At 54.6% G+C, this 21,767-nt stretch overlaps 2 protein-coding genes across 3 annotated transcripts in view; one reads left to right on the top strand and one right to left on the bottom strand.

The window, feature by feature from the left end:
• LOXL2 (lysyl oxidase like 2) overlaps positions 1-8,429 on the top strand; it is an 84,570-nt gene extending 76,141 nt beyond the window's left edge. For both annotated transcript variants that reach the window (XM_073232686.1, XM_073232685.1), the window contains 4 exons: positions 2,604-2,719; positions 3,837-3,973; positions 6,735-6,846; positions 7,499-8,429. In XM_073232686.1, the coding sequence (XP_073088787.1) occupies positions 2,604-2,719; positions 3,837-3,973; positions 6,735-6,846; positions 7,499-7,578 (445 nt within the window). In that variant the 3' untranslated portion in view covers positions 7,579-8,429. The remainder of the gene's footprint in view (positions 1-2,603; positions 2,720-3,836; positions 3,974-6,734; positions 6,847-7,498) is intronic.
• Positions 8,430-9,365: 936 nt separating this feature from the next.
• R3HCC1 (R3H domain and coiled-coil containing 1) lies at positions 9,366-18,215 on the bottom strand. Its single transcript, XM_017653898.3, has 8 exons — positions 18,092-18,215; positions 16,455-16,582; positions 15,923-16,060; positions 14,613-15,213; positions 13,495-13,667; positions 12,234-12,304; positions 10,720-10,815; positions 9,366-9,682 (listed from the first exon to the last, which is right to left on the bottom strand). The coding sequence occupies exons 1-8, from the start codon at positions 18,182-18,184 to the stop codon at positions 9,546-9,548; spliced, it is 1,437 nt and encodes a 478-aa protein (XP_017509387.3). The 5' UTR covers positions 18,185-18,215; the 3' UTR covers positions 9,366-9,545.
• Between the last annotated feature and the right edge of the window lie 3,552 nt (positions 18,216-21,767).

The following is a 21,767-nucleotide window of genomic DNA, read 5'->3' as shown; positions in this document are numbered from 1 at the left end:
CCTCCGTGAGCCAACTGCAGCCCCTCGGCACATCTGTGCAACTTTTTTCCTGCTGGGAGACTGCCTAGCCCATGGGGAGGGCAGGCTGGAGCTAGCAGAGGGCCTGTGCCCTTTGTGGCCGCACCTGCTAAGATGGGAACACCCCCACCCCCCCAGTACTCCCTGAAGTGGGGCAGGAACGCCGTCCCCACTGCAGCTGAGCCCTGGCCAACTCTGTCCGTTTTGGAGGCACCAGGGGCCATGCGGCTGGTGTGGGAAAGGGTGCAGAGTGGAAACCTCTCTACAGTGTGTACTGGTTTTCTGGATGGAAGTTTTATTTGGGCTCTCAGCAGCCTAGCATAGCACAGAATACCCCCAAACCTCCTGTCTTTCTCTGAACTAGCTTTGTCTGTCTTCCACATATTCACCCAGTCGATTTCTTCGACTAGTACCACATCTTAGAATTCTGAGTGCTGGAGTCTTACAGTCCCAAGCCTCCTGCCTTTTATCCAGATCATGGTGACCGGTGCCCAGTGTCAGTTTATTCTCTCAGAGTCCTAGAATTTCTTTCCAAGTCAGAGTTCCCTATCTCTGCCCATCGATCAGGCCCCTTCTTAGACTTCCAGGGGTTGGAGCACCTCAGCCTGGAAAGAGGAAGCATATGCCCTCACCATCCGCCTTCCTGGCATTCTATTCTGCATTTCCTGGGGTGCCCTTGGGCCTCAGCAGCCAGCAGGGAGGGAGACGTGCTCCAGGGCTGGTGTCCACACATGTCCCACGGGTACAGCACACGGGCTCAGGATGGAGCCAGCAGAGAGGGGAGGCCCACGGCAGCTGCTCCCTCCTGGTGTGTTCAGCACTTGGGGAGACCCTTAAATCAAGCCTGCAGGAAACAGCAGAGGAGGCGGCCTCACAACAGCCTGCCTGTGGGCTCCGTCTGAGTTTTGTTTAGACAACGGAACATAAACCCATTTCTCCTCACTCTTGGCGGCTGGTAAACATGGTAACAGAAGCCCCTCTGAAAGACGCAGACATGTTCTAGGCAGTGAGTCAGACCTCATGTCTCATCTTGCTCCTTCAAGAAGCCTAAATAGACTCTTTCAAAGTCGTCACTTCAACTGCTACAAAATGCATCCTTGTCAGAGTTCTCAGAGGGCCCCCAGCTCAGCATCGTTTTACCCAGAAACATGAGTGACCTGGGAAAAGCCCAGTTTAGGAATTTCTGACATTATTTTTAGCATGAGCAAACACAGGAGGAAGGAGCCTCTAATTTCCTCTTGGAAAGCCCATCCCATCAGTCCCTTCTCCCCTCGGTCCTCTGCTGCCCATGTGCCACACAGGGAGCTGAGGCAGAGCGCAGGGGCTGCGGGGGCGCAGAAGGGCTGCCCAGGAGTAACAGTGGGACAGCAGCGGGCGCTGTTCCTGTTCCCCCCCTGGGAGTGGCATGCTCATGAGAGAGCCCGTAGGCACTGTGCGCTCCCCCGTCCCAAGCTCTGGGCCAAGGATCTCTGCGACTCCTCCCGCCGGGTCCTCAGGCACCCTGACAGCGGGCCAGGTGCTCACTGGCTCCTTCTGGACAGGAAACTCAGGTCCCAGAAGCCAAGCCAGTGGTTCTGGCTGCAGCCTTGGTACCTCATTCTTCGGTTTTCCCCATTCTCCATATGTTCCTGTAATGAACACATTCCTGTAGTCGCACACATCTGTGGTACACGGCCTGCAGCTTAGCCTGGCCCTGGCCAGCAGAGGCCTAGGGCAGCGCTTAGCAGCCTTGTCCCCATGTTTATTCTGAGCCACACACGTCACTTTCCAAGAATCTGCATCTGTTCCCAATTCCTCCCAAGTGAAAAGAAGGCACGAGCCCTCTCCGCCCTCTCCCCCGTCTCCCCCTTCCGGAGCCCAGGGGATGCCCCTGACTCCTCTCCCCAGTGACTCGCTCTCCTTCCCACAGAGCCTGGGGGCCGTCTTTCCCTCTCCTTTTTATTTGCCGAAGGACAGGAACACAGACTTCTGCTGCTCACCTCCCAGCTGAGGGCGGGGGTGGGCCGAGCACCTGCCCCCCAGGCCAGCCTCCTGCAGGCTGTCACTGTCCTGGGGTACCTGCAGGTCCTCTTCAGGGCACAGCCACCCATAACACCTGCTCTTCCCACCCCTCCTGCCCTCTTACTCTGCGTGCCCAACCCCTCTGTTCTCTTTTCCTCTCTCCCACTTTTCCACTTTGAAAAGTTTTCAAAGGACATAGGAGAATAACTTTTATTTTCCAAAGAAAGTACCAAATAGGAATGGGCTGTAAGGCCACTGTGTGCTTAGGGGGGTTATGAAATCACTTACAAAAAACATCTTATTCATTGAGCTTGTTACCTGCCAGGTCCTGTGCGCCTCCGTTTATCTACTAACTCCCACGGCCCCTCCTGCCTCTCATCGCTGTGATTCCCATTTAGTTGCTGCAAGGATGCAGGCCCAGGGGGGTGAGCCGGCTGCATGGCGGCTTCTGCTTCCACCCTCCCTGGCCTCTCGCCCCATCACCCAGGCCTCTTTCACCAGTCCCCCCTTTCACCACACTGCTTGAGGTGTCCCCAGGGGCAGGTGCTCCAGAGGCTGATGTCCAGGCTCCTCTCTCACCCCAGGCACTACCACAGCATGGAAGTGTTCACCCACTATGACCTCCTGAACCTCAACGGTACCAAGGTGGCAGAGGGCCACAAAGCCAGCTTCTGCTTGGAGGACACGGAATGCGAAGGAGGTATCTTTGTGTGGGGGTAGGAGGCTTCAGAAGGACTCAAATGCTCCCACCTGTCCTGAGTCCAGGCCTGAGGCTGCACTCAGCTGCCTGGCCACTGCTGACTCCAAGTGACCTGTCTCTGCTCAGGGCCTTCCAGGGCCATGGTGTGGGCCTGGGCACCTGGGCGAGGCCTAGCTACAAAGGCACCTGGATTCCCCCGTTACACTGGCAGGCACTGCGTGGTCCACATTGTCCTGGGTACAGCCCAGACCTGGCACACAGTCCCCTCCCACTGTGTGTGCTAATGCCAAGTGCCCGTGCCCCATAGGCATTACCCTTCAAGTGCAAGCTCAGCGACCCTCTGAGGCCCCAGATCCCCTCAGCTCCCGGGCAGAGGCAGCTCTGTCACTCCGCCGGGCCACCTCGCCTGCACCGTCATCACCTGTGTGTGCATCTGCCATCCCTCAAGGGGAGACCCGTTGATTTTCTCGGTATACTCAGTGCTTAGAGTGGTGCCTAGACACGGGGAATCTCAGTAAACATGTTCGTTAGTCAGTTACTGATGTGGCCTGCTCCTGACGCACCACGAAATCACACTGCGAATGGGTTCTGAGCACCTGCCATGTGCCAGACAACCAGCTACCTGGGAGGGCTCAGAGAGATGAACCAGACCAGAGACCACATCCACGTGCTGATTCTCTGGAGAGAGACAAGATATTCCCCACATGAAGCTCAACCACGAGCCGTAGAGCTTCCCCAGATAAGCATGCATTTCATTCCCAGCTAAAGATGATTTCCCAAAAAGGCCAGGGTGGATCCGAGTGGCCAGAGAGGACTTCATGGAGGAGGGAGCTTTGGCTGGGCCTAAAGGGTGGGAAGGGATGTGGGTAAGAGAATCAAGTGAGGGATTCCACTGAAGTGAGAGCAGGTCAGAATCCCTGACAGTGGGAAGGGGAGCCCAGGGGAAGCAGAGCTTTGGGGGCAGGAAGGTACTTGCTATGTGAGGGGTCTGGTGACATCACCACCCAGCATGGCTGTTGGGGCCCTGTGGGGGGAGCGTGGCACAGAGGGCGGAGGGAGGGTGCAGGCTAGGGGCTGGGTGCATAGTGACCGGGCTTGCTTCTGTCCCTGCCTGCAGACATCCAGAAGAATTACGAGTGTGCCAACTTCGGCGAGCAGGGCATCACCATGGGCTGCTGGGACATGTACCGTCATGACATCGACTGCCAGTGGGTGGACATCACTGATGTGCCCCCTGGGGACTACCTGTTCCAGGTGAGGGGTGCGGGAAGGCTGTCCAGGCCCCACTAATGGGAGGAGGGGCCTTTTCCCCAGTCGGGAGGGAGGCAGCCTCCTCCCTATTGGTGCCCAAACACAGAACACATGCATGGAGACCAGGCTGCCTAGAGTGCAGGAGTCCTGCACCTAGATGCCATCCCAGCCCATCAGGTAACCTAGGTTGTGTGGCCTGCAGGCCTGTGAGGAACTGCAGGCCTCCTGAGACCTCCCTCCTCAATTCCATTGCCGCCTGGTGCTTGTAAATCAAAATGCATCTGCAGCTGGATTTGGTCCTCAGGCCGGGAATTTGTTGCACAGGCTCTAAGGCAGCCTACACCTTTGTCCTTGGGAGCTGCACTCCCACCTCCGTCCCCATCTTTCCTTGTGCCCTTACCCTGGCTTGGTCTGTGCTGTCAAGGCTGAAAGCCATCTCATAAAGTGCCATTCGCTCACAAGGGTTGGGACATGCCTCTCCCAGAAATGTTGACCTCATTAAGAGGGGCTGCAGGGCTGCAGAGCGGACAGTGCTACCGCCGTCCTGCAGACAGCTGCATGCTCCAGCCAGGGTCCTGTGGTGGGGGAGCCCGGGGTACTGTGCTCCTGGTGTGCGCTCAGGCCTGCAAAGACTCTGTTTCTCACTCCCCTTTTCCCCACATCTCCGCCCTTCTAGCTGTCAAGCATGTCCTGTTGGGTGGCAAAGTGGATGACCAGAAATGTGTCATTCTGCCTTGAAATCTTTCTGAAGGGGGCATTCAGCCAGCCCAGAGCCTGGCTACGGACCCCACCCTGCAGACGGCCCTGGGACGAACCAACACCTGCAGAGAGGCCCATAGAAGGGCTTTGAAAGCTTCCCTGGGCAATTTCAGAGGCTGGAAATCAGACAGTCAAGCACTTTTCCACCCACAGGCCCAGAACCTCAGACTTGGAGAGGCCCAACTGAAGAGCAGAGTGCTCTTTATTTAAAAAAAACAAATATCTCTGTCCCTGAGCACATACACTGTAAGGTGCCTTATATGTCAGTTTTGTACTCACTCTGCTGGGTGAAGGTGTACCATCGGTGTATTCTGACAAATACCATCTATTTAGTGACTGTGGCTTAGGCAGATTGATGGCACCCAGGCCCTGTCTACTAGGCCGGAGTTATCCCCCAGGGCAGGGCATTAGTACTCCCCCTGTTTTACAGCCAGGCAGACCCAGGCCATGTCACCTCTCTTGACCTCTGTGTTCTCCATCCCACACAATCAGCGAATTAACTCATTAGGGGCAGGTTAGTGCCTCTGCTTAGCGTCAAAGAGTATTTCCCTTGGGACATAGAGCTTTAGATGCGTGACAGCCGTGGCCCGGTATTCACTGGCCTCTCTGTTCCCACATGGGCCCGAGTGCAGACATCCGGGATGCTGCCCGGGGTGGGAGAGCCGGCGAGCAGGGCCTGGGCTCCAAGCAGAGAGGCCTGAGCGCAGAGGCCGAAGAGGGCTCGTGGCTGGCCTTTATCTTGCTCTCACCATTTCCTGGATTCACAGCAGATCTTTTATCTAAGCAACTAAAACTACTTCCCACAAATCCTCGTGAGATTTAGAACCACAGAATATGAGGAACAGATGGGATTGTGGAGCCCGGTCCCATTTCAGGCCCTGACGCCCCAGCTGGCCCTGGGAGCCCCACTGCAGGGACTCCTGCGGGCACCCTGGGAGTGCAGCCTTCGTGGCAAGGAGCTGCCCAAGGCGCAGTGCGGAGTTGGTTGGCACATGATGAGGTGTTCATGGGCTGGGGGGCAGGGGGCAGCGAAAGTTGCTGAGTAGAAAAGAAATCAAAGAATTTAAGTTCCCTGGAGTGGGACAGTTACCCACCTCAGCTGGAGAGACAGGGACCCCAGAATGACCTCTTCACCAAAGGCTCCTGTGCAGGGAAGGTCCTGGAGGCCCCACACCTAGAGATGTGCCCTGATGGGCAGGATGCCTCTGCCCCCATCACCCCCTTGCCCCAGGACCACAGCCCTTCCAAACTTGAGTTTGTTACCTCCCTACCTTCACCCCTGCCCCAGGAAGCAGCTTTTATCTCTTCCCCTCCTTTCCCTCCCCTTTCTCTCTCCTTCCGGGGTCCTCACCCCAAACCTCTTCTTTCTGGCTGCCGGAAGAAGCCCCCTCAAAATGATGCTCCCTCCTACCCCTGCTCCTTTGGACTGTCCCCCTTAGCTAGCACCATGCAGAGGAAGGCGTGACAGGGACCCTGGACCAGCAGTGCTTGGGGATCACCTGGAGTAATACGAAGGCCCAGAGAGAAGGGACACATCCAAAGTCACACCTCCCAGACTCCCGCCCAGGATCCCCCTGCCCCTGCCTCCCACAGCGCCTGTTCTGTCCCCACCTGTCTCAGCATGTCCTGCTCCCAGGATTCCCCCAGTTCCTATACACAGCCTGTTCTGTGCCCCCACCCCCCACCCCTGCCAGGCCCCGAGTCCTGCCCCCATCAACCTCAAGCTGCCCAGGGCCCCTAAGAGAGGGTAACCCCTTTTGAACTGGGGAGAAGTGTGTGAGACAGACAGTCAGAAGTGCACGGAGGTCTCAGGCCTCCAGGCTGTGCTTCTCTGCCTCCCTGACCTCATCTCTGGCTGGTCCTGCCCCCGGCTGCAATTGGAGCACAACCCCTGCCTTGCTCCCTTCTGGGAGGTCGCCCCAGATCTGGAGCAGGGCCCTGGGCCTGGGGTCAGGAGGGTGGCCAAGGCAGCACTCAGCTGTCCCCCTGAACTGCCTCCCCCCAGGTGATCATTAACCCCAACTACGAGGTCGCAGAGTCAGACTACACCAACAACATCATGAAGTGCAGGACCCGGTACGACGGCCACCGCATCTGGATGTACAACTGCCACGTAGGTAAGGCCCTCGGGCTGCCCTCACCAGGCCTGCCAGGAGACAGGCAAGAGCCATCCTGCTTTCTCCAGGAACCAGTGCGGCTTCCTAACTTGGGTAACGAGCTCGGGGAACAGAGCCAGCCTCCCATTTCCACACACAGGGAGGGTGCTGTAGATACATGAGGCCTGGACGCAGGCCGAGTTCTCACAGCCAGCTCTGGCCAAGGAGAGGGCAGCCGAGAACTGGGCTGGAGCTGGGGCCACTACCTCATGATGCACGTGACCTCAGAAATGTGTGCATCAGCAGTTTGTGGGTTCTGTGTATCTTCTTCCTCTGTCAGAGCTAGAGGCTAGTCAGCCTCTCACTTCTGGTCACCAGTAAGGAAACTTTCCCTTGCATCACCTAAGCTGGGGAAGAAATGGGAAGCACAGCGCTCTCTTCTGCAGGAGAAGCCGTGGCCCTCACCCTTCGTGCCAGCGAAAGTGAAATGCTCCGGCTGTTCTTAGCCACGTGTACGCTCCGCTTTGACACAGCACCTGACACATGCCTGGCCAGATAGAAGCAGAAGCCAGGGCTGCCCTGGGGGCATCACACAGAGGGGACCCCAGCAGGCCACCCAGTGGAGGGGGGCTCTGGTTTACCAAACTCTCTCTCCCTGATGCCTGACCCTCAGGTGGTTCCTTCAGTGAAGAGACGGAAAAAAAGTTTGAACACTTCAGTGGACTCATAAATAACCAGCTCTCCATGCGGTAAAGCAGCCCGGTCACCTGCCTCCGGGCCACCGCTCGTCTTCCCAACAGCTGCAGCCTGACCGATGCCACACTCCCGCTCGCCCAGCCCAGTCTGCACCAGCTCAACCCCCCGCCGCCGCGCCCCAGCTCAGGAGAGGGGGATTCCCGCCATTTGCTGGGGGCGGCTCCCCGATGTTTGAGGCCTGGGAAGGCCCCTGGGGATGGGCTTGTCGGCAGGGCTGTGGGAGCAGCACCAAGAGCCTTCTTGTCCGGGACACGCAGGTCATCTATCCTCAGCTGGTCCCATCCATACCAAGCTCCGCCCCGAGTCTGACCCCACCTTGCTCAGCTCACCACAGATGATTCAGGGCCATTCCCTCCCTCCGTTAAACGTGGGTGGTGTGAGCTGATCAACCCCAGGTGGTCAGGCTGAATCCCCTTTCTCCTCTTACATGGTTTCCAGCCAACTTGAACATCCAGACCTCTCCCCCAATTAAACAAACTGCCTCCATCATAGTCACATATGCTGCCGTGCACTCCGATTAGATGAGCTCAGAGTTGGGGCGCCTCCCCCTCCCTCACCCCTAAGTCCTCTTACTTTTTAAGATTCCGTTATTATATTTTCACGACTTTGAAACAAAAAGCGATTTAGTGGCATTTAATATTGAGCATCTAGGCCTTGGAAGGTATAGCTCAAAATAAAGCGCCAGCCCACCTGTGTAAGTGACTCATCGTACTGCTCCAGCTCTGGGCAACTGACCGGCCCAGCGGCGCTATCAGCAGGGTCCTGGCTGATGGGGACATTCACTGAATGCCAGGTGTCATCACAGACACTTACACATACTTGAAACTTTGAATAAAAGGTCCATGATACCTGTGTGTGTTTCCTCGGCCTCTGCACAGCCTGAGCAGCAGGGTCCCCATGCTTATTAGGCAGTGAGGGAGCTTCGCATGCTCCTGAGCTCACTTCCGGTGGGGGGATGGGCTCTGGAGCTCCCTCAGGCCCAGCAGGCCGCAGGGGGCCCCCTTCCATACCCACCACGCCACAAGGGGCCACCCCTGCCCTGAGGGCAGCAGTCTGAGGAGACCATAGAAACTAACAAGAAGAGAATTCACACCTTACACCCTTAAACTTGTTTTTTAGTGAAATTTGTCAGGAGGTGCAGCAGTCGTGTTAGGACCAGATGGGGCATCTAGATTTAAAGTGTCTGCCTCGGGGGGCTTCTCAGGGCACAGAGCCTGAGGGGGGGCTGAGGGCGGTGCCTGGTCAGTGAACGGGTTCAGCGCAGGGAGGGTGGCGCCCGGGGCACCCACCCTGACAAGTGTTCTACAGCCCAGCAAATCAGAGGGGTCCAAGAGACCTCCCAGAGCCAGGTGGCCCCTCAGCGCTGACTCTACCCGAACCAGAAGAACAGCGACTGACCTGAGACCTTGTCTCCGCGAGGCCCTTGTACCTGCCTCTGTGAGGGAGGCCGACGCAGTGGGCATTCCAGATCTCACCTCTCAGCTTGGTTCATGTTCATTTCTGCAAGGATCCTTTTTGTGACCACACCAACGGGTAATCAGTCCAAAGGGTAGGGGTCCTCAGCACCGGATACCCGACTTGTTAGGGGGAGACTGCGCAGATGTCACACAGCAGATGCGACCGACCCTCCCACACTGGGCAGGCTCTCTGCAGAAATGCCTTCGGGGCGCAGCTGGGATCCTCCACGCTGGGCTTGAGTGACCGCTGTCTTCACAGCCCCAGGTCAAAAATGGGAAGTGAACAGCACCCCCTAGTGTCTCATGGCAGACCACATTTTGAGGCAATCACATAACAACTAAGTTTTTATTTTTTCTTAGCAGGTGAAACCAGACCAATCTAAAGCCCACCACGCCCCATGGTGACCCTCCAATGCTAGCGCAGGACTGTCCTGGTGTCCGTGAAAGCCTGGGCTGTTGGGACAGCAGCTGAGCTCTGGGGCTGCCAATCCAGGCTTGCTGGGCCTCTCAGGGCCTCAGGGAGGTAGGAGCCTCAGACACAGGCCGCTCTTTCTTTCTGTGCTGGAGCCCCAGGGCCTGGGCCACCAGCCTCCGGGCCACTGCTGTGTTTGTCTGCGGTCTCTCCTTCACCAGACGCAGGAGCTCTAAAGGGAAAGTCACATGGGGCGGGGACTCAAGACTATGGCTGCTTCTCCTTCCAGTGACACAGCAGCCCTGGAGGCCACCTTAGCCAGCCTCTAAGGCCCACTGGGCCCACAGCATGGCAGATGCTAGTGAGGGGAGCCCTGCCTGGGGCTCCATGTCCCCAGTGGGGGTGACCTAATCCTGCCCCTCTGCACCCCCTTTCTCCATCTCTATAGGAAAGGGGTGTGTGAGGTGGTTAATCCTATCATATCTCATATTTGTAGGGCCCTTAATGGAGGGAAATCAAGTCAGGATGGGATACCTGGAGCTCTTGGCCTGACAGGATACCTATTGTTCCTAAGAAGTCTGGGACAAAGGCCACATGATCCCAGAGCATGGAGGGCCTCAGCAGGCCTCTACTGGGCCAGTTTTGCTGGCCACTGCTTTACAGCCAGAGAAAACTGGCCTCTGAAAGCACCACCATGCTTTCCAGAGGTGAAGGAGGAAAGGGGAGGAGCCAGTTTGTTTGGCCCCTCCTGTGTGCCACTCACCCCAGCAGGTGGGCAGGCTCCCGTATTCACACCCCAGTCTACTCTGTACCATCTGCTTATTTTACAGAGAAAGAAACCAACTCGCACACATTAGGTGATTTGATCCAGGTCACCTTAAGTGACAGCCAGGACCACACCCAGGGCTGACTCCGGAGCCAGAGCTCTTTTAACCCCACTGCAAAATTTGGTTTCCACAGCCCTACAGAAAAGACTGAGGTTTCCCCTGAACAACACCCAGAAGAGGTATGAACAGGACAGGTTGGGACAGAGCAGCTGGCAGACAGCTCTGACAGGCCTCCTTCCCTAGGCACCCCCAGGCCCTCAGGACATGGAAGGAGCCCCCCACTGGCATTGCGCCCAGGGGTCCTAAAGTGGAGAGCTCAGGGGGAATGAATAGGAGGGAAGGGAAGGGAAGGGCAGAGGTCAGAGGGAAGGGCAGGCCCACCCGCCCACCTCGCCCAAACGCTCTGCACAGCCTCCCATCTAGGCACAACTGGCTCTCTTACTTGGTCTCTGCAAGGCTTTGAGCTTTGACTGCTTGGTTCCCTGCGTGAGGGGACGGATCTTGAGCACTGAGAAATCCTTGGCCAGGGCTTCAGCAGCTATGGAAAGAAAACAGATGGGAGCCATCCCCTCCTCCTGGCAAGGCCCCCGTGGGGCCCAGGAATACACGTCACCCGAAAGTGATGCAGCTGCTTTGTGCCCCCACTTAAAGCTCAGGGACGGGCTGCCTGACATCACCCTGGCTGGGCAAGAGGGAACTGCCAGCTGCTCACCCTGAGCCCCACAGGCCTGGACGGGGGCCACCTGCACTCCCAGATGGAAGATCTGTGCAGAGCCTGGCTCCCATGCTCCGCCCTCGGCTGCCCATAAGCCACCCTAGTAAGGCTATGATTCCGACATTAGGAGAGGTAGGGTCCCACTTTCTAAAGCCCAGGAGCTTAAAACAAACTCAACCCTTCCCCCAACTCAGACCCCCTCAAGGGCACATGCCCTCACTGCCCGACTTGTGCTGGGTCATAGAGAACTCAGGCTACTTAGAGACACAGCACGTGGGCGCAGGGAGGACTACAGGGGCAACCCCCCCTTTCACAGCTGAGGAAGCAGAGGCCAGGATGTGACCTGCCCGTGGCACAGGCCCGGCAGAGCCCAGAGGGCAGCCACAGCCACTCCTGGCCCAGCGCTCACTCCTCCCGGCCCACCGGAGGCCTCCGGGCCTCCCCCGCTGCCTCCTTTTCAGTCGACTCCCTCTCTGGGATTGCAGCCCCCGCTGTGCCCAGTCCCTCTGCTCCCTAAACACGACTGCCTACCCTGAATCCTCAGGATCTCCTGAGGACTGGGCCCGCACCAGCTGTGGCCTCCCCCAGCTCTGGTGTTCAGAAGCCCAGGGTTCTGAGAAGCCAAGACAGTGGGAGCAGAGGGCTACTCCTTGTAACCCCCAAGGTGGGCAGCTCTGGGGAGTGGCCAAGAGGGAGAGTCGAGCTCTAGGTCACAGTCTGGAGGCTGGCGCCCAGCTTTGATGCTGAGAGGCTGTGTGACCTTGAACAGGACCACTGGCATTCTGGGAACCCCAGTCTCCATCTGCTAAATAGAGGTACACGGCCCTATTTCTCAAGGCTGTAATGAAAACTCAGTAAGAATGGGTCCGTTGGAACCACCCAAAGTTGCCAGTATTTGAATGCTTTGACAGAAGAACAGCACTTTCTTATGTTTTCACTTAATAGATGGAAGTCCCCTGGGCTTCGCCTGGGGCATGTACACGTCACCTGAGTCTGACACCTCTGAGCTGAAGGCCCTGTCCTAAGGCGAACAGGAGAATGCGGGAATGTCCCGGCCCCAAGCCCGCTCCGCTCCCCTGGACTTTCAGACGAGGCGGGCTGGGAGCGGGCCCTGCCAGGCCCCTCACTCAGCTGAGCCTTCTCCCTGGACACAGGTGATCCTCCCTGCAGGAAAAACAATGCTCCTTCCCTTCTCGAAGGTGACCAGAGAAATGGCTGCGCCGACTGGGAAGCCACCTTACCTGAGGCCAGGCAGGGAAAGACGCCAAGTGCGTGTGTGTCATCCACCCACTGAATCTTGAACCCCTTCTCTCTGTGCCATGGGAGAGGAGAGAGATCAGTAATGAAAACAAGTGGGCAAAACCCTTTCTGCTAAAGGAATCACACCTCCAAGCCTCAAACGCTCTAGTTCCCGTCTCCTCCAGGAAGGAGACACCGCTTGCCGCAAGCTTTCTGGGAAGACCACATGGTCTCACCCCCGCCGGTCAGGTGGGTCCCTGCTGGCTAGACCAGAGAAGCCAGGACTCAAAGGCTGGAGGAGCAGGGCACCAAGGGTAAGGGGGGCTCCTGCTGGCAGCCACAGCCAGGCCAGGGGGTGGGGCCCCAGGCTGGAGGCACAGGGATTGGTGTGGTGGGGAGATAGGACCTAAAAGAAGCCTTCAATGTCACCGCTCCTGATAAGTGCCTTCCTACTGCTCAGGAAAGTGCCACCGAGTGTGGGGCCATTGAGAGGCCACAGCAGCTCTGGCCCTGTGGCTCCTCTCCGGGCACTGACTTGCTGGCCAAGGACGTCACCAGCAGCCCCAGTTAGGCCACACCCAGAGGTCAGAGCAGAGGACCCCCTTGTGCCCCACCAAGCTGCCCCTTGAGCCTTCCTCCACTGAGGTCATGAACACAGAGGGCTCTCTGGGAAGCAGTCAGAAAGGGGCCACGAAGAAAGGGGTTTTTAAAAGCCTAAATAGGAAAAGAGAAGGGGAATGAGAGAGGGGAAAATGAGCATAAAAAGAGAGAAAAGGAGAAAAGACAGAGGGAAAACAGGAAAAGTCTTCCCTCTCAATATATCCCTTTGGGTCCCATCACCACCCCGCCGCCACGAGCACACAGGCCCGGCTCACCCAGAAACAGTTCCCACACAGAGATGGCCCTGTCTGTTGGCTGACAGGGAGGCTGGGATGTGGAGCACGGTAGGCGGGGGGCTGCCTGCGCCCTGCATCTAGATGGAGGGCCCCACCAGTCCTGGCAGGCCTGTGGGCGTGCAGGGAGCAGGACCAGGTCTAGGGTCTCTGGAATGTACCTATAACCAGCAAGTCCTCTTGCGCACAGTCACAACCGGCAGGCTGCAATGCCCAGGAGAGCAACTGCAGCCACTTCCTGCCTTTCTTCTAGATCACTGGGCACCAGGGAGCAGCAGGCAAGTGTCCCCAACAACAAAGGGATGTCCCAGCTCCTCCCCAGAGGGAAGCACCCTCTTCCCCTGCCTCCCTGAAGCCTGCCAGCACTCACTGGAACTCGGAAAATGCTGCCAGCAGGTCCTCAGTCTTGAGGGCTGACTCAAAGTCATAGATCTCCACCACGTGGGCAAAATCCTTCTCTCCAGGCAGCAAGTCGGTGAAGGAGGCTGTGTCCACGTGGACCATCTCTACCTGAATCTCCTTCTCAGTCAGGTTGTCTGTGATCTGGGAGAGATCAGACCCTTCAGCAAGGGGAGCTCTGACCCCCAGGGCTCCAAACAGCTGCTTTCAAAAGCACACGCGGAGAGGCTTCTAGGTCAGAAGGGAGGACGGCACCAGGGGGCTGCTGACGGGGGCCCACCTGGCAGGAGCCTGCAAAAGGTGGCACGATGGCAGAGACTGAGCCAGAAGATGGAGAAGCGTGCATTTTAGGGGAAGGAGCTGACTTTCAAGGAGTCCCCACTGGGTGACTGACCACATTGTATTTCACGGACTCCTGAAAACTATATAGATAAGCACTTTACAGATGGGGACCCTGCAAATCAAAGAAGTAAGTAATTCTGCCTAAAGCTGCACAGTAAGAGGCAGAGCTGGGCAAGTCGAGGACCTGTCCTTCCCTTATTAATGACGTGATATTAAGCAAATGTTTCTGGACTTCATCCCTCATCTATAAAACAGCAATAAAAGATGCCCACCCTCCCAGCTGAACATCACAGCCAGTCTCAGGGGCAGACACAGTTCCAAGGAACTGAGATTTGTCAGCGCTTCAGGCAGAACAATTACCATGACCAACATCCACAGTCCTTTGCGAAGGCATTCCACATACACGCTATCTGTGTGACCTGGCCTAGTCTGTATCGCTATCTCCTTTCAGATGAGAAAACTGAGACTTAGAAAGGCAAAGTGACCGACCCACCGTCAAATAGCTCCTAGGTTGGGCTGGGTCACTAAGTCACACACTGATGCCATATCCTGGGCCTCCCACAGCTCAGCTGTGTCAGGCCTGTGCTCCTCCCCAACTTCTGCTAAGGGACCCTTATCCCCCAACATCCAGCGCGCTCGGCCAGCACATCCCCCACCCCTTGCACCATGACCCTTGGTCCCCAGCCACCCACAACTACACCCACCTCACTTCTACCCTCCCTTTTCCGGGCTTAAGAGCCCCATCACCTCCTGCAGCAGCTCGCTGTACTCATCCTCGTCCTCGGAGCAGCTGCCAGGCCCCTCCTCTTCCTCCTCCTCCTCCTCCTCGGCTGCCAGGCGCTGCTCCAGCGCACTCCCATTCCCTCCTTCCAGGCCCAGCTGCAGACCGGCCCCAGGCTGTGCGGCCTTCTCCGGCCTGTCTCCTGCCCCTGAGTGGCTCTCAGGCCTTGGGGGCTCAGGGTCAACTGGGTCCGGCAGCTGCTCATTTTCACAACCTTGGCCCAGGCCCATTAGGTCCTCCGTTGCCTGAGTCACTAACACAGGGAGTTCCTGATCAGAGTTGGGGTCCCTGGCACCAACATCTCCAGTTTCTTCCAGGAGCTTGCCAGCTGGAGCGTCTCCCTGGAGCGCTGGGGCAGGGGGTGGCACCCGTTCTTCTTGCCTGCGCAGCACCCGGGGAACATACAACACCTGGTCCGGCTTGCGTCCACGATGCCACCGGCCGGCCCGCGCCCCTGGGACACCAGCAGCTGCTCCCTGGTTTGAGGTGGGCCGAGGACCTCGGTACTTGCTAGAGTGGGAGGCGGGAGGGCGGCAGGGGGCCGAGAGTCCGTCTGAACTGGGTGACCTGGAGCAGGAGCAGGAGGCGATCAGAACAGGTGTGGGCCCTGAGGAATGGGTTACTGGAGCTACCTGCCGGTCGGCATTACACTCTCACATTGGCATTAGGCAAAAAGCAAAGCCAGACGACCCTCGGGAAGGCACCACAGTGGGGACTGAATGCCATCCCTGAGAGAGCCCCAAGCTGCCAGCTCGCCCACCAATGTTATAAACCAACGGAAGGATCGCGGAAGCTCTGGTTACACATCAGGGCAGGTAAGTACTTGCATTTAGGAACCATGCTACTAGAAAAATATACCACTTTAAACACTAGGATCATGGACATTGTGATAAGATCCTGTGAGAGGCACCTGGAAACACAGACAAGTGAAGGCTCAGCTGTGGTTCCCACATTCCACGGTCTCTTCAGGGAACAAGCTCACTGAGAGGAATGTTGGGCAGACACCCTCACTGCTTAAACTGCTATGGCTCCCCTCCTCTCTTTTGGCCCCATGTGTATAGCTGAATTTGCTAACTGAATTCCAAAAAATATACATCTACTCCACTAGGGAAGCAGAAGGCAGCAATGACTGTAAGCAGGTTAGCCTGGGGATAGACGCAGCGGCCTGGGGGCTCCCAGCCCTGGTTCCTGACAAGCTCTATGCTTCTGGGGTGGGCCGGCTCACCCACCACCTGCAAGGGACACCTCGGGGCCGCGAGGGCTGTAGAATACACACCTGATGTCCAGGTGGCAGATGACGGTCCTCCTCCTCCAGCCCTCCCCAACAGAGAAGCTGCTCAGAAGATCGAAATTCTCTGCCGTCCTATGGATCAGGTACCGAAGGCGACTGGAAACTGGGGGGAAAAGAAGTACCCTGGGGAGAGACCAAAAGGAGTGCTGAGCGGGAGCCACGCCCACCGGACCACGCCCAGTCGAAGGTAGCAGTACACTCGGCTCCTTCCGACCCCTCGGGTCCCAAGCCAACTGTGACAGACCGGAGCACAAAGGGTATCACAGAGCGCGACTGGTCTCATCGCCATTTCTGGGTTAGGCCCCTTCAGTGTTGGGGTGATGCTCAAAATTACCCGGGAAAGATGCAGCTGGGAGAGGCCAGAGAGCAGAATTTTAAACGGACGGCCAAGGTCTGAGCCAGCTGCAAACCAGTGCCCTCGGGTGCACCACTGGGGAGGCGGCATGGGCGGCCCCGGGCGAGCCCCGCCCTGACCCCGCAGCAGGGCAGCGGCCGCCGCCGCCTACCTCCCGCTTACTTTGATGGCTGCTTCTGCAGCAGGAAGCGGTCCAGCTCCTCCTGGACCCGGAGGACGAAGTCATTCTCGGCTGAGGAGAGGAAGACGCCGTCCAAGCAGAGAAGGGCCAGGGTGACAGGTGGGAGAGCCTGCGGGGCAGAGGACACGGCGGGGGTCAGGGCACAGACCCCGGCCCACCCGCACCCCGCAGGTCGTTGCGGCCACGGTCTCCCCCCTGACAAGTGAGGCGCTAGGCCCCGAGACGGGGAGGGGCGGTCTGGGTCCCCGCGCAGCCAGCGGAGTGGCCTAGGAGGGTCGGCTGGGCCGGGTGCTGCAGGGAACGCGCTGCGGCGCTCTACGCGGGCCGCTCCCGGGAGCCAGAGGCCCGAGGGTTCTGGGCCGGGCAGTAGCGGGCGACCCGACCTCGGGCCCGCAAGCCGCACTCACCGCGGCAGCCCGCCGCCACCTCTCGGAGGGTCCCCGAAACCAGCGCGCCCTTGCGCGCCCCAGAACTGCCGGCCTCCGCCGGGCCACAGCGCCACCGCGCTGCCCGGAGGAGGCATCGCAGAAAGAGTGGGGCGCTGTGGTGTGTGGAGGGGGGGACAGCCTGAAGGGGCGCTCCAGGATATGGGCAAAGTCAGGGGAGAGTCTACCTCAAAGGTAGGCTGGAGAAGAGGGCTGGGAACAGAAAAATGGAGAAAAATCAAGACGTATTTTGTTCTCTTGCCATTTTTCCCAGAGTATTTAAAAGAGATGGTGGTATTCTATCACATTTACAAAAACTGCAGATAGTTTTTGAAGACTAGAAAGCACGTAGAATAAAGGCAAAACCAAGAGCAGAGGGAACTCAGGGAGCCCAGTCACAAATCTCCCTTCCGGCCAGGTGGTGAAAGGAGCTGCTGAAGTCCGGACAGGTCCGCTGTGAGCACATCCATCCACGCTGCTTTGGGACAAACAGAAGAGGCCCCATTCAGAACAAAAAGCAGCGCAGAGGATATGCAGAATTTCTATGGCAAAAAATAAGAAAAGGAGCATAGCAGAGAAAAGGTGAAGGATAAGAGTATACTGGAAGATTCTCTTGAGAAAAGAGAAGACAATTTCAGTTAATTGTTTTACATTCCCAAGGAAATCAAAGAAAGCCTGATTTCTCCGTCACAATGGACAAGCCAAAAGACTGAGATGAAAGAAGACTGTCAGAACCACAGGAAGAAGAAAAGAGACAATCATGTTCATCACAGAAGCAGCAAAATCTAGAGTCAGCAGTGCTGAAAGCACACCAGTAACTCCAAGTAAAGGCTTGCGAAAATGAAAATAACTACAATTTATGTAAAGCTTGCCATGTAAACTGCACTCATTAAATCTTACAGCAGCCCTTTGGGATGGAGATTGTTATCCTGAGCATAGGGGGTAAACTGAGGTTTAGCCAAGGGCACCCCGCTACTAAGGGCAGAGTTGGAACTCACTTAAATCCAGATCTAGCCTGACTGTCACACCCATGCTCCTAAACACTACAAGATTAATATTTTCCATCTTTAGAAAGTCACGAGAATTGTTTTGATGCCTCAGCTGGTAGCCAGATACTGAAATCAGGAATTAAATAAACTAGATGAATCCAAACAGTTGGAAAAGCATGTTAGGTATGTGCTGTAGAATCTTACCCCAAACAGGAGGTATGATTGGAAGATTCTGAAAGGACTGAATGCAGGAGACACGGGGCTGCACACAGTCCCATCTGAGCCCCCTGTTGCCATAGTGTCCTCTTCGTGTTTAACGTTAAGTTTAAGAATATCCAGTTAGGTTTGTTATTGAAGGTCCTTGTAATGTTTACATAGTTTTGGCATATTAGAGAATCTAACACATTAAGTGGTTCCAATTTAAAAGGTGAAATGGATCTCTGACTTATAATTTAAAATGGGCAGATGTAAGTGTATTTGACTAAGTTTGTAAACAGAATTATAATATTAAACAGAACAGGATTTACAATATTTTAAGTTCAACAAGAATTGTGTAACAGCAGAGAGGAAGAGCCTGCATCATCCCCTGCTGGGGCACCCGTTTCATGTGCATAAGAAGGAAATCAGGACTTCCTGGGAATATGGAGTAAACACACTTTCCTTAGTCTTTCTGCCAATATAACTAAAACCCCTTAACATTATATAGAAAACAAGCATAAGAAGTCTCTGAAAGGTAGAGAGAAGAAGGCAGACCAGCTAGGGACTTGGGATCCAAGGAACAACACAGTGGTAAATTTCCAGGTTTTCTTTATGACTCAAATTCCCAGATTTGGAGCTTGAAGAAGCCAGCAACCCAGAAACACCAACAAACACAGGCAAAAAGACAAAAACAAAATTGACAAAAGCCGAAGGGTAGGCTAGCATGACAGAATACTCTGAGGCAATAACTGGGGTACCTCAGCCAAACACTAGCCCCGCCCACATCAGCAAAGGCTAAACATGAGCCTAGACTGTCACCCTCACGAGGTTGTAATAAAGTGCCACAACCTTCCCACCAAGACCAGGTCAGAGGAGCCAGCAGGGAGCTGGGACTTTCATGCCCTCCAGGCATTAGTGAACCCTGGCCCCTGCTGGCAGTGTCAGTAGAAACCACTGGAGAAACTGATTTCCACCCTACCCAGCAGTAAAAAGGCACCTTCCCCCTCTCCCTCCCCACTGGAGTGATGTCAGAGGCAGTCTCACAGACAGGAGGATTTTCATCATCACCCAGACATCAAGAAGCCCCTGTGCCCCCATGGTGTCAGTGGAGGCCACATGGGGAACAGCAAGGCTCTTTTACCCCTCCAAGGCAGGAAAGTATCCACAGAGGCCGAATGGGAAGCCACAATTCCTACTCTACCCAGTTGTAATGAGAAGCCCACACCTGGGGTGTCAATGGAGGACAAGTGGGGAACCTGGATTTTAACCCCCACCAGACAGTAATATGCAATGCCTCCCCACATCCCTGCTGGAATGTCCCATCCTTGCTGGAATGATTTCAGAGAGAGAGAGCTAAAACAGATATAAATAAGATCCAGAATCTTATAACACACTCAAGATATCCAGGATTCAATAAAAAATAACTTGTGATTCCAAGAACTAGGAAGATCTCAGACTCAATGAAAAAGAGATAGTCAATTGATACAGGCACCCAGATGCAAAGAAAATTACTTGAGACAGAGACATTATGTAATGATAAAAGGGTCAGTTCTAAATGTGTAAGCACAAACAGAACAACTGCAAAATATTTAGAGCAAACACTCATTTAACTGAAAGGAGAAATAACTAAATTCACAGTTATAGTTAGAGACTTTGACATCTCTTTCTCTCAACAATGAAACAACTAGACAGAAAATCGGTGAGGATACAGGAGAACTCAACAGCCCCTTTTAGATCAACAGGATCTAATGGACACACATAGAACACCCCACCCAACAAGAGCAGAGCACACCGTCTTCTCAAGTACCCACGAAACATACGATACCCTAGACCGCAGAACGAACCTCAGCAAATTTAAAGGAACTGAAGTCACACAGAGTAGGTTCTCTGACCACAATGGAATCAAACTAGAGTTAAGTAATAGACAGACAGCAGGAAGATCTCCAACCTTTTGGAAACTGAACAACGTATTTCTAAGTAATCCATGGGTTATCCAGGAAATCCTGAGGGAAATAAAAAAATACATTAAGCAGGCTGAAAATGAATAGGACATAGCAAAATTTGTGGAGCACATGTAAGCAGTGTTGAGAGGGAAATTGATAGCACTAGATGTGTACATTAGGAACACATGGAAAGTCCCAAATCAAAAGGAAAAGAAAAGCAAAATAAACCTAAAGAAAGTAGAGAGGAAGAAAATATAAAACAAGAATAGAAATCAATGAAATTGAAAACAGAGAAACAGTAGAGAAAATCAATATCACAAATAGCTGATTCTTTGAAAAGATCAATAAAATGATAAACCTGACATGAAAACAAGAGAAAACACAAATTACCTATCACGAATGAAACAGGGGCTATCATTAGAGACATTGAAAGTATAAGAAAATCCACTGAACAACTTTACACACTTATATTTGACAATTTCATGAAAAAAATCCAGTCCTAAAAAGTTACTTAGTCTAATCCATTTATATAAGCTCTTTTGAAAGACAAAATTTTAGAAGAATAAATTAGATGAGTAGTTAAAGGGGCAGGAACAGGAGGTATGAGGGAGAATATATGGAGGGGAGGGGGGGTGGGTACAGCGGAAAAGAACTATGAGAAGAATCCTTGTGTTCTGTATCTTGACTGTGGTGCTGGGGAATGCTTCTCTCAGCATCCTCATTTACTGGGCTCTTACCGTGGGCCTGGCTCTTTCCGTGTATCACCCTTGTCATCTCCATTGCACACCTGTGGAGTAGCAGTCATCGCTCCCATTTTACAGACATAAAATTGGGCTCCTGTCTTTCAGCAATGGCCCACGACTGATTTGCTACTGAACAGCAATGCTGGGAATCAAGTCCTGTCGAGTGGTTCCAAAGCTTGTGTTCCGTCCTCTATTCCAGGAACTTCCCAACAGTTTTTAGCTGTGGGACCCTCAGCTCAAACCAATGACACCCTGATGTGTTAGTCTGCTAGGGCTGCCATAACAAGGCACTTCAGCCTGGGAGGCTTCAACCAGAGAACTTCATTTTCTCGTAGTTCTGGAGGCTGGAAGTCTAAGATCAAGGGGCCGGCAGGGCTTGTTTCCTCTGAGGCCTCTCTCCTTGGCTTGCAGATGGCCAGCCTCCTGCTCCCTCTTCACATGGTTGTCCCTCCCACGGGGTGTCCAGAAATCTGAATGTCCAGATTTCCTCTTCTTATAAGGACACCAGCCATACTGGAACAGAGCCCACCCTAATGGCCTCATTTTAACTTAATCACCACTTTAAAGGCCCTGTATCTAAATACTGTCACATTCTGAGGTATTGCTTAGTCCTGAAACATAGGAATTTGAGCAGACACCATTCAGCCCCTAACATCTGGACTCATGTATAAATGTGACTTTGTTCTGTTCAAGCCAGGCCAGGAGGCCCGGAGCCCAGCTCTCTCTTGGACTTCCTAAAGCCCCTTTATGGGTTCCAGGGAGAAGTATTAGGAAATTGCTACTTTTTGTGACTTTAAAACACATTCAAGGAAATCCAGTAAAATAAAAACACCACGGATGGACAGTGACTGCATTGGGGTAGGTGTGGGCACTTGATAATATGGATGAATGTAGTAACCATATTGTGTTTTCATGTGAAACCTTCATAAGAGTGTATATCAATAATACCTTAATTTAAAAAATTTTTTAAATAATAATAAAATAAATAAAATAAAA

This window comes from Manis javanica, chromosome 3 (genome assembly GCF_040802235.1).
Source record: "Manis javanica isolate MJ-LG chromosome 3, MJ_LKY, whole genome shotgun sequence".
In the NCBI taxonomy this organism is placed as follows: Eukaryota; Metazoa; Chordata; class Mammalia; order Pholidota; family Manidae; genus Manis; species Manis javanica.
This window is presented reverse-complemented; position numbering and strand designations above follow the sequence as displayed.